This window comes from Neopelma chrysocephalum, unplaced genomic scaffold (assembly GCF_003984885.1).
Source record: "Neopelma chrysocephalum unplaced genomic scaffold, ASM398488v2 Primary Assembly neopelma1_59, whole genome shotgun sequence".
NCBI lineage: Eukaryota > Metazoa > Chordata > Aves > Passeriformes > Pipridae > Neopelma > Neopelma chrysocephalum.
Window position 1 is genome coordinate 6656000 of NW_020897714.1, and position 12748 is coordinate 6668747.

The following is a 12748-nucleotide window of genomic DNA, read 5'->3' on the forward strand; positions in this document are numbered from 1 at the left end:
AAACGAGTTCTACTGGCCAAGTTCAACTTGATCTGAGTCTTTGCACAATACCAGTGTTTTTTCTACCAGGAATTTCCTTTCATTTAGATTCTCAAAAACTTAATCTCAGAGCAGTCCACCAGTTTTGGAAGGGCTGACTAGCATTGCAGCCAGCCAAGAATAAGGCAGCAGGGCCAAGATCTGTAACTTCTATTGAGGTGCTTAGCTTCCTGTCGACTTCAGTAGGAGTTCAGGCATGTAAATAAGTTTTAGGAGCTTAAAATCCCATGTAGATCTGGCTTCAGGCACTTTTCATTGAAATTTAGCCATTATGTGAACAATGGTAGATGAACCTGAAAATACCTCATTCCTCTTGCAGTCCAGCAACTGAATTCACCAGCATTTCATGGCTAGTCTCTGCCAGCTCCCTGACTGGTTTTCAGAAGCTGAATTAGAAGCTATTAAATGGAAAATTAGGTAGAGTATATACAATAATATATTGTAAATATATTATTGTATAATAATATATTAATTATATATTAAATTAATAATTTAATAACATATTGAATTAAATTATTAATTAAATTATTATCATATAATAAATAAAAAATACAATAGGGAAAGACTGTCAGATATGTGATGAGACTTAAGGAATCCTATGTATGATTCTTGAGAAATTTAAACATGAGATTAGCACAAGAATGCCAGCTAGCTAGTCAGGGCAGAGTCCTCAACAATTAGCTTCTTACAACACCGTAAGCACAGCCTTTTTCATGCCTTATCTTTGAGTGCATCTCCCTGAAAATAAGGATTAATAGTAAAGTTCCCATTCGGAGCAAGTCTAAGCAGCAGTGTATAAGAACAGATACGTAAGTCATTATGTATCTTATAGTTCCAACATAATCTGAAATAGTAGCTGACAAAGACACAATTTTTGGCTTCGATAATTTTTACTGTGAACAGTGATCATTTCATCATAGTTAAGTCATGTTTAGAAAATTTAAACAAGCTGCTTGATTACTCTAGGAAGCATGGAATGGTTTGCTCAAATCAGTACCATCTGTGGACAGAAAAAGTTGGGGGAATTTTAGTCATTCTTAAGGAATGGAAATCTGATTCTCCATGCTAAAGTAATTGTAATCCTCTTTGTATCTGTAACCCAATACCATAGCTGTCTTGAAATTGTCTGTGAACACAGTCATCAAGTGCAAGAGACACTGTGCCACTGGGTGTCACTGCTCTTCACTGTGGCCCTAGGTTTGAACCTCTTTGATGTGCTCCAGATTCAGATCACATCTTTTCATTTGTCCTAATGAATGATTATATTTACATTTGATATGTCCATGTAAGCAAGGGGATAAAATGATCTTGATTTTAAACTGACTAATGTTTAAGGCTCTGGTTTCATTTTAAAGGCCTGTGTAGGCACTGGCAGATAAAATTTTACTGTGAATTTTGCTACCCGACCCTTTATTTTGTGGGCTCAAAATATTTTGTTTGTATGGGTCTTAGTAAACTGGAAAAATGACAACATTAAATAGCTACAAAAGCTTTTGTCTGAAAGAAGAAATGGTTGTCTAATATGTCTGTTATGATGATACCTGCAAGTTTATCTTTGAAAATGATAGTTTTCATGTAGTTTCACTTACAGGGATAATCACAGACATTACCTTCAGCCTTGTGAAGGTAATGTGTATGAGCTCCCTCTGTAGTCAGTGGGAAAAAGTACAGATAGAAAGAGAAATAATTTCTCAGCCTTCCATTCTTTCCCCCCACTCTCAGTGAGTTTGTCTCTTTTTCAAATACAAGGAAAGTTCATGGAGGCTGGATTTATTAGACTTCTCTTAGTCTGTATGAGACCCCACAAATCAGAGCCACTGTCATTTAGTCTGATATAATTTCTAGTTCTATGAAAGCCAAGCATCTTTTCCTCTAAATTGCTAACTCTCAGTTCTTTCTAATGTCTTCTGTGTTGAAACTAGGGGAACAAGGTACTGTCCTTAAGAAGGAAAGCCCACCGTGCTGTCTAGAACACAAGCACTGCTCATTTTATACCTGTGACTAGTCTCTTTAACCTGCCTTGTTTTAGGTGCAGAGACTGCAGTTGTGCCAGCCATGGCTTTACCAGCTGCACGTTTGAGCAAGTGAAGGCATATATTTCCATATAAAGGTATATATTTCCATATGAACTTCCTATTAACAGTCAGCAAGCAACCAGTTACTATCTACTTCATTACAAGCCCCTGTTTCAGTATTGGAATGTAGTCCAATAATGAGCAGATAGAAGTTAGTAATGGGAGACTGAGAGGCATTAAAGCCAATTGTTTCCATCTCCATGTTGCATACTTTCACACTTTTATTCCAAACTCACCAGTAATAGCTGTTCCAATCACAGCAAGAGTTCCTGGAGTCGTGTCTGGGAAGGTGAGGTCATATTTCTTATCAAAAAAAGAATAGTAATCCCCTCTAAGTGAGAAAGGGGAGAATTTAATTTTCTTAAATTCTTTTTATTTTTACCTGTTCTGATATCTTTGGAATTTCTGACTTGATTTTTTAATTCCTGGAATACATCATATTGGGCCTTAAAATACTTTAACTCAACTTCAGAGTGAGACTGGGTGATAATTTTTTTTTCACTCAAATAGTTTTATCCATTCTATCCCACATTTTATCATTGTCATAATTGAGTGTGTAAGATTCATATTTTTTGCAGTGTCTTAAGAGATATTAATAGCTTATATTACAATACAGTAAGGGTTTTTAGAGGAAAGATACAGCTGTATTCTAGTAACAATTTAGGTTTCTCTGCCTTTATTTTCCTCTAACTAATGGTCAAATTAAGCCCTTTCTTGTAATTTAGACAAACAGCTATTACAGCTTATAGAGTTTTTATGAAAATATTGCAGTTTAGTTTTTTTTTGAAAATGGATAAGCTGGGTATTACATCTCAAAATCTGTGCACATGCAAGAATGATACTGCAAGTTTTGGGTTTTTTACGACTTTCTGTACTTATCTTTATGCTAATAACAGCAGAGGAAAACAACTTTAATTTTGATAGCGTGGGTTATAATGATGGAAGTTGTCCTTGGTGAAGACTTTTTCTTAGCCAGTTTGTTCTTGTTCTGTGTCTGGCTAGTGTGTAGCAGGTTGGGAGCATATTGCATGCTGTGATGTTGTGTATTTGTGTGTGAGAGCTGAGTGGAAGGACAGGGGAAGGGCCCACGGTTCTTTGTCTGGTCCCTCTCCTGCAGACTCCACCTGCTTTGGGCTCATTTCAAGGGATTTTAGTTTCTCAACATTTTCATCATCACAGCTTGGTTTGACTCATAATTTACACTTCTTGTGTAAATATTCATATTTAGTGAAGAAGTTTCAGCTTGTTATATTCTGATGATTTCAACAAACATATTGTTGCAGAAAAAAGCAGAGATCAGATATTCCCACAAGGCTGAAAAAAAAGGAAGGTTTTCTCTTTCTTCTCCAGTAAAGTAATGTTGGTCTGAGATTCTTTTCTTCTTTATGTAAGCCTTGGGACTTCTTCAATTTCAGTTTGAGGCTGTATCATGTGTTTTTCTTTGACCAGTGATACCTCTTCCCCCAAAGACTCTAAAGCACTCTTTAAAGCTAAGTGCACAAAATGATTTCAGAGCTGATTGGTCAGCACAGTTTTTGCCACAGAGAGTATTGGTATTATCTTACAGAGTCTTAGAGATAATATTAGCTTACTGTATGATTATGTGATATAGCACAAAACCATATGTTGCATCTAGTCTATGAGAACTGGGAGTACACTGTTGGCTCAATATAGATGGAGTAAATGTGTACACATGTGTATGTATGTACATAACATGCAGTACTTCTGTCTCCATGGACAGGAAATATAACCTGTATACTCATATATACCTATGTGTATAAATAAAGCATGTATGGAATCAGCATTTATGGGAAATTTCTTCTTTTTTTGTTCCATATTGCGATGTATTCAGCTCTTTCTGTCAGTATTCTTTTAATTTGTTATTTGCTGAACTTGTAAAGCACTTATATAATGCTAGGCAAACATATTGTGTGTATTGATACTTTCCATTCAGAAGGTGAAACAGGAGACTTATGTAACCTCGAGGTATTGCATGAGGATTTCATATGTTACCGAGAGAGAGAGACAAATGAATATTTCTAAGTGAGAAGTGAAGAAGCCCAGTTAGTAACAGCACTAAAAGATGCTATAGGTAGGCCAAAAATAACTTTGCCTGATATTCCTTCTCTCAGTTGAGACATAGCCCCAAAAGTAGCAACAGGAATGTCACACCTCTCAAAGCTGCCCCTGCATGCCACACCTGAAGGTATTATTTTTTATTTCAAAAACTATTGTAAATGTACGGCACCTATATATGTACAGTGTGATTTATGCCAGTGGAATTACTTCTTGTTAACCATACGAAGTTGAATCTACGTCTTTAGACATGCTTATAAAAATGGGGGTTTTTTAACACTGGATAAAAGGATTATAGTTGCAATCACTTTTCATTCAAATTAAGATGTCTTACAACTGTTTTAATCTGCAGTTCCTAGTGCTCCCAGGGATATTGTTTTTTCCAACGTGCAATCAACAAGTGTGACTTTGAATTGGAGAACACCAAAATCTATCCTTGGCTACTTTCAAAACTACAAGATTACCACACAGCTACAATCCATCCACTGCAGTGACTGGGAAACTAAGGAATGTGTTGAATATGAGATGCATCAATATTTATATGAAAATGTGATGGACGACTGGATAGAAGACACAGTGTATGGACTGAAAAAATACAGATGGTACAGATTTGCAGTTGCTGCCAGTACGAGTGTTGGTTATGGCAGTTCTTCACCTTGGATTTCAACACAAACACTTCCTGGCTGTAAGTAAGGATATCTCCCATGTCTCATAATGCTGTAACAATGTGATGTTCACCTAAATAAGCAAGAACACTTGGTAGTAAGTTATTTCTTCATAGACCTACAATACTGGTGAAGTTAATAAGGATTTATTTCAACTCTTCACCTATGAAACATCATGATATAAATCATGTAGTAGGTATACATACTTAACACTTCTCGATATTTTAATGCCTTTTGTATGCTCTATTTTATTTACTGCTTACTTAGCACTAATTTCAATCCTTAGCAATACTCCATGTCTAGACTTGGTAAGTCTAAATTTTGGCTAATTTGGGTTGATATACCATTTTCAATACATCTTCACATGTGGGGCGTGTCAATGAAAAGTACTCCTTTTTTAATTCTTTGACTGAAACTCTGTTAATCAACATTGTAACACTTTTCTGAAGTTCCTGGCAATAGAATTTAAGCAATAGTTTCAGAGGAATTAGAGATTTCTTTCCAAGACCATATACACCTATGTAGTTTACAAATCAGAGTAGCCATGTAACTTGTAGAGGATTGCCATGACACATATTAGAACTCTCGTGCCTCAGCTGAGGACTGAAGATTCCAAGTAAGAGAAGAGTTGTCACAGATAAGTTATCATTAAATATTTGAGAGAAGGGGATGTGAAACATATATTATTTAGGCAGTTGTCATGGGGACAAATGACCTTCCCTACCAGTTTGTAGCCTTCCTAGGTCAGAGAATATTTGATATCAAGCCTCTGGCCTGTGTAGAACAACTGAGAATCACCATGAGTTGCCTGACTGAATCACAGCTCCTTTACTTATTTCCCCTTACAAAGTAATAATAATGGAGATACCAAGGACTTTAACAGCTGTCCACCAGGGATTACTCAAGGGTCCACATATTTATTTTGTTCCACTCATGTTTTTAAAATCATTTGATGTGAATGCAGGAGGCTTTTATGTAATGCTCCTTTTAGTATCTGTGCACTCACTGAACAATAATACACCCATCTATTTTTAAATACCTCACATTTCTCTATTAGGTAAGCAAATATTGTCACCTTCATTTGCAGATGAGAAATTGAAATAGAGAAATTCTAAGCCCCAAAGGGCAAAGAGATTTGGACATCATGATAGTAATCATCATAACAGCCTGTTTTTCATGTAAAGCACAGAAGCAGTCCTTTGGACTGAGAAGTACTGGAATCAGCTGCAGAGTCATTCTCATGTGCATGTACTTCCTTTGTCCAGTGACTCTTATGGGGATGCTCTGCCTGTAAATTAATGCAATATTTTAATTGAAGGAGAAGAAAAAAAACACCAAATAAACCCAGATGGAGCAGAAAATAACTAACAGAAGTTGTGCAACTCTTGAGCCAGAAGGTCTAGAGAGATGCCTTACTATTAAATTGATAGAATTTAGTTGCTGACATATGCAAATACTTGTTTTCAAAAAATTTTTACTGAGTTTAGAAAAGTTGGGGATTAAAGCTGGACAGAAAAGCAATAGTAAAAACACATATAAATGCATAAAATTAGGATCCTCTTTATTATTTACTCTCTAGACAGTGATAATTTGGTTTAAGAAAGACCTAGTTTCCTGTCAGTCCCACTGAGGACATGGTAGTTAAAATCATAAAAATCTCATTAGACTGCACAGGCCCTTTCCATGCCAATACAGTGTCATTCTCAGCAGTAGCTCCTCTGTGTGCTCTATAAGATAGTTTAAAAGTGGTGGGGTAGAAGTTAAAAAGTTCCATCTGTTCTTCCAGCCCAAGTGCTTGGGGCTATGTCTGTGATGAGGGAAGTAGGCAGCAACAAATGTCCTGTGAGCTAAACTGGTGACACATCAGGAGATAAGCTGCCTATAAAACACACCTCTGTGGAGTCAAGAAAGCATGGGCACTATTTCAGATATTGTGGCTGGGTGCTGGTCTTTTTCCTGGGATAATGGCAATCAGCTGAGGAGTTAAGAAAGAGGAAGGTGACATGTCACAGCTGAGTACCCAGCTGGAAACTCCATTGTGCTTCAGCGGTGCTGGGAGCCTCCCTGAGCAGTGGCTGGTCTTTAGCAAGGGCAGTTCTCTGGCTACCTTATACATGGCAAAGACTAGACTTTAGAGATACTGTTAAACAGACTAAAGAAAACCTTAGTTCCCCTCTTTCTTTTGCAAAACCTGCAGCAGGAAAGAAAAATTTAAAATGAACCAGACTCAGTACTCTGGGCAGCCTTGCAGAATGTATCCAGCGAACAGGTGTTGATCCCCCTCTCCTTTCCCTCATGGACAGGGCCAAGCATCCTCTGGATTAGCCTGCTGATACACAGCCAGTATACATGGTCTGTTAGGGCTTAAGGGTGCTTAGCTGCTATGTAAAATACCCTGAGTACTTAGCCCGTAAAATCAATGGGAGTTGTGTGTGCAGGTTTGAGGGCAGAAGTTAGCCACTATTTTACTTGATTTTCTAGAAATGCCTCTGTAAGCCATTGGTTCTCCTGAATGTATAGTTACCTTGGTTGTGAAATAATTGTCAAACGATTTTCTTCATAATTCATTGAGTTCTCATAAATTTGTGTTTCTCTCAAACGTAAAGAAAATGTTATAGGTATTATATTCATATTCAGGAGGTTACAGCATTTAAGCTGAAAATGGTTAAACTAATTTCCCAGAATGTAAAGAAAAGAAACTTCAACAGCAGCAAAAATTACATAACAGAAATCCTAAGTATTTTTTACAAGTGCTGAGGATTTCACTGTTGCGCTAGAGCAGAAATACCTAATAATTCTGAATATCCAGTGATTAAGGTGAGGATCTTTGCTTGTTTGTTTCAGTTTTTCATTATGAAAGTAAATGTAAGGCTACTGGAATTATTTTTAAGGTTCTTTAACCCATTTGCAAGTTTCAAGCAAAAAATAATGGCAGTGTTCTGTACTGAGAGTGGTTATAGAGTTACTCCATGGAAAATGTTATAAATTGTTCAGTACAGTCTGGTTCTCACATCACACAGATAACCTATTCAGCCTTCTGTCTTACAGATTATCCTCACAGGAATTGTCCTATTGTCTCATAAAATAGTTTGATGGCAGCGTTATTACTTAGCTGATTGATTACCCAGGAGCCAAATCTACTCTACAAGATTAAATATTTTCATCATAATTTAGATTTATATAGTTACCAGCACAAAATATCACAGTGTTGAGTCACAGTAAGGGAAAGGACAAGAAATGTTTTACATAGCTAAGGAAACTTAATTTGCTCACACCTGCACTTACCCTGACCTTCACTTTTGCATTTATAAGGAGAATAAGATAGGCCGAACTTCTGTTTTCTAAGAGAAAAATAATTCTGGAGAGTCAGTGTTAGATGCTAGATGAATGACAGTGAGATCACTGACCTCATTTTGGATCTTGTACAGTTACACAAGGCAATGCTTTTTGGTAAACTGCCAAGTCTCCTAATGCCAGGATATACTGAGGTACAAAGGAAAACCCCAGATGTTCAAATATCCCACAAATGCTAGGACATAGATGCATGGGGCAGAGGGTTATGCTTCTCTTTTCAGCACCTTCTTTCCCAGTCTCTGCTGATGCCCAGTTGCTTGGTACTATTAAAGATGAAAAGTATGTGTGATGAAATATAATGAGATTTCATGTCTTGTTATATGCCCTTTCTTCTGGAAAGTTTTGCTTGAGAGAACTTGTTTTAATTTGTTCCTTTCATTTCCTCAGAACTAAACATTGGAAAGTAAATATGGCCTAATATAGCTGTTTAAATATAGGTAAAAGTAACCTGGATGATTATAAAATTAGATAACTGAAATACACACTTAATTTTTGTTGGTAAAAGAGCTGATCTTAACCAAACTGGCAACCATAAATTTCTGTTAGAGGACTGGAGTATTCAGTCTTATTTTTGAGGATTATGCTAGATGATGGGCTATCCAGACTTATCTTCAAACTAACGTACTTAACTGCTGCCTTAGCACCAGGACACAGATGGATGGGAAAGATGACCCTGACCTCCATAAGACCCACATTCCTGTGCAAGGATAGAAGCATGATAATCAGGAAATGATGGTTATTAGTTACAGAAAATGCATTATTGTGAAAACCAGGAGAAAAGTGCTTATGAGAGGAAGTGATTGGATTATGGGGGAATGAGGGAATAAGACTAGGTCATTTCTGCTGAGTAAATTGCTGTGATTTATAAGAGAAAGAGTGTAGTGATACGGCCTCATATTGACTAGATTAATTTCACGAGCAAACCTATATCAGAATATGGCAGTTATCCACTGAATCAAACACAGTTTTAAAAAAGATGTTTTTTGTAAGGCGAGACACATTAGACACCTTTAATTTTGTAGTTTTCTTTCTAATTATACATGTTATTTTAGAAAATATTCCTACATTTCAGTATGATTTGGTTAATGTCTGATATTTTACTTTTCATTGTGAAAATTAACCAGGTATTAATCCTTAGATGTATTTTAGATAAGTATCTTAAATATAACATATTCAATCAGAATTTTATTACAAAGATCTAAAAATGCATCAAGTGTAAACTACATATGGAAATTACCCATTTAAATAACTATAGGTTGGGTAATTTGTAGATTAGATTATGCTTTAAAATCATTTCACACCATTGTTGTCTAATGCATAAATGTAAAGTGATCCCTGAAAAAAATTCTGAGAGATTAAATGCTCCACTAGTTCTATAAAAAGTAATGGAAAATTGCCTTTGGAAACTTGTTTGGTTTGAAAACTAAGGCTCAATAAGCTATAAATATAATTTTACACTCTTTTCCAGACATTTCATTTTGCAATAAAGCTAATGAATACCACTGCTATAGTTACTGAAAGCATTGTTTACACTGAAAGACACTGTTTGAGCAACAAGTCTGACATGCGTTACCTGAAAATAAACTTTATTTGTACTTGTTCTAATTTCCAGGGAACAAGTTTGCCCTTGTATTTTATTTTATCTGTTGTAGCTCCCCACTTGACAGCCAGCCTCACTGAGCACTCTCCCCTTTCACCACCCCTCATGTGCTCTCACAGTTTGTTCAGTTACGCTCTTCATTCGGTTGTTCCATGCTATTCGGTATTTTTGGGGACTGCTTCCAATAGCTGAATTTGATCCTGCCTATAAAGTCTTGTATATTGCTGTTACCCCCAGCACATCAATCTAACTCCTAAATCTAACACCCTAAACTCATCATAGCACCTTGTTTACTCCCAAATCTTCCTGTTTATTCTGCAGCCATGGTGCCAAATTTGTAGTGCAAAGTTTTATTATTTTCCTCATTAATCTTTCATACATAATTTCAATAGCTACATACTTCATTCCATGTTCTTTTTCCTTTTCCTACCCTGTTTTCCTCCTAAAAAACTAAGTAGCCTTGTATACCCTCCAGTTTTTTCCTCATTAAGCCCTCTTACCTAATGATTAATGGTAGCAAGCTACATATTCCTGCATTAATTTTGTTTTAGAAAAGAGACTGCACCTTCTAGTTAGAATAGATATGATCACTTTAATAATGTTTTTATAACATCCTGTTAACTGATATGTATATTTTTTGGTAGATTAAAAAAAAGACACCATGAACCCAAGTTCCAGAAATATGTCCAAATCTGTTGCTTCTATAACAGGCTGTTCAGTGATACTTACCACAGTTGTCTCTTTTTTTGTAGTAAACTCCCAAAAATGGCACCATGGAGCCAAATTCTGAAGTAATCTACAAATTGTTGTCACTTCTATTCCAAGTTCTGTTTTCCTGAAATTTAAAATGGTCATTATCAAAAAGTGATACTACTTACTGAGAACAACTGTGTTATTATAGTTTCATTAATTTCTTATTCATGAATAAGAAATAACTAGTTAATTCACATATCACCTTGACAAAAGGAAATTTTAGGGAAATCCCATTTCTTAATGTGAACATTCTTCCCCTCTTTTAATTCCTACCACTTTTTTTGTGCGTGTTTTCTGGAGTTTCTAAGCATGTTAAGCATAAATTGAAAGGAAATGTAGAAAGTTATTTCTACTTGTACTCTCCAACATTGCTGGAAATTTTTTCTAGCATGCAGAAAATCAGGTATTTTCACAATTTCTTTTTCTTTGAATGATTCATTTGACATAACAAATATCATTTGTCTAAATAGGTATATATATTTTGCTTGTGTCATGTAAAATTAATATAAAGAACTTGTAATTCAATAATCCTATAATTTCAATTTAAGGTGCAGTTGTAGGCAGTTCATACTCCAGAAAAGTCATAGTGGTTACAATGAAAGATGTGTTTCTAAATCACATGGTATGCTTTACAGATGAAAAATGAAAAAAAAATTATAATTATTTAAAGTGTGTATAAAGGTAAATGTGTGAAAAAATATTATTTTCAAATCTCTATTGGCCACTGAAATTACTGGGTTATTTTTTGTGTACTTCTTTAGCCATGATTTACATGTATAGTTTTTTCTACAGCTCCAGATGGTCCTCCAGAAAACGTGACTGTTTTAGCTACATCTCCTCACAGTATTAATATCAGCTGGAGTGAACCTGCCATCATCACAGGACCAACATGCTACCTCATAGACGTTACCTCAGTAAGGCAACTCAGTTTTACTGTTAGTAGTTATACAGACGTTTGATCATGTAAATACCACAGCAGGTGTCCTTACAGAAATTACAGGACAGAAATAACTGGATTAAAAAAAAAATTGAGTGTGTCTATTTCCACATAAATTCCACATAAGAATTAATTGTAGATTTATTAATTTCTTAATGGGAGATAAATTAATTATTTCATATTAAAAAATGTGTGCTAGTAAGAGCTCTTGGAGAAAAAAATGTAGCTATAAATGCACATAGGAAAACAGTAGTTGAGCTTTGTGGAAGTGTACCTCTTTCTAACCATAATGACTTCTTTTTTCTTCAAAGGAAGAAAAGGTTCATAGTAGTGATTTTACAAACCAAAATGGAGAGCCTAGCAAAAGGAAATGACCTGTACAAAGTTACATGGCACCAGAGGGCAAACTTTAAAGTCAAACTAGATTTCTCACTTTGCACTTGGTGCTCTGTCCATCAGATTAACTGTATTTTGGTAGCACAGCAATAACACTTCTTTCTCCTTGATCTTTATAACCAAAAAAAGCTGACATGAGAGAAAAGATCTAGTGGCCTTTCTCTTTTCATCCTCTATTACTCTTACAAAACTCCTTAAAACCACCATTAATAAACCTAATTTCCTGCCCTGTGGCAAGATATGCAACTTTCCAAGTTCAAGCACATGAGAAGTAGGATATAGGTTCCTTGTTCTGCCAGAAATTATACAGACAGGGCTATCAGCAAAAATAGGAAATAGTGTACCAGACATTATCCAGGAAAAGTTGTTGTTTGCAGTTTTAAAACTTCTAAAGCAGTCTGTTAGATAGTAGCAAAAAAATATAAAAATTAAAGATTACTTCAAAATATCTAAGGCCTTTAAGAAGGTTCTTTTAATTTTCTGAGAGTAAGACTATGTGTGTATTTTCAATGTTTCTGAGTCTGTCAAAAGAATTACAGACATGCCAACATATTAATGCTGAGATTTTTGTGCAATCAAAATTTCTAAGGAGATCAGTAAAAAAGTACAAAACATTTTTAAGCCACTCTGAAAAGTTACAAGAGAGACTAAAAAAGTGTGTAATCCTACAATTTTCTCTTCCTCTAACTTCATTGTACAAGATGTATAGTGAAATCTGTTCAGTTCTGAAGATGCTTCCTACAGCAGTAGAATGGCAGGATGAAGGATGTACGACAGCAAGGGGAGTACTTACAGGGAAAGAATGATTCCTTGGCCCAATGTGTAGGTCACTAGAAACTAAATAACAAGTTTT

General features: G+C 35.6%; 1 protein-coding gene across 5 annotated transcripts in view; it reads left to right on the top strand.

Moving 5' to 3' along the window:
- PTPRQ (protein tyrosine phosphatase, receptor type Q) overlaps positions 1–12748 on the top strand; it is a 118872-nt gene that overhangs the window by 66781 nt on the left and 39343 nt on the right. For all 5 annotated transcript variants that reach the window (XR_003533678.1, XM_027679934.1, XM_027679935.1 and 2 more), the window contains exons 36-37: positions 4543–4875; positions 11355–11476. Coding sequence is in view for 4 of the 5 variants with exons in the window: in XM_027679934.1 (XP_027535735.1) it covers positions 4543–4875; positions 11355–11476 (455 nt within the window). In the remaining variant the exon portion in view is untranslated. The remainder of the gene's footprint in view (positions 1–4542; positions 4876–11354; positions 11477–12748) is intronic.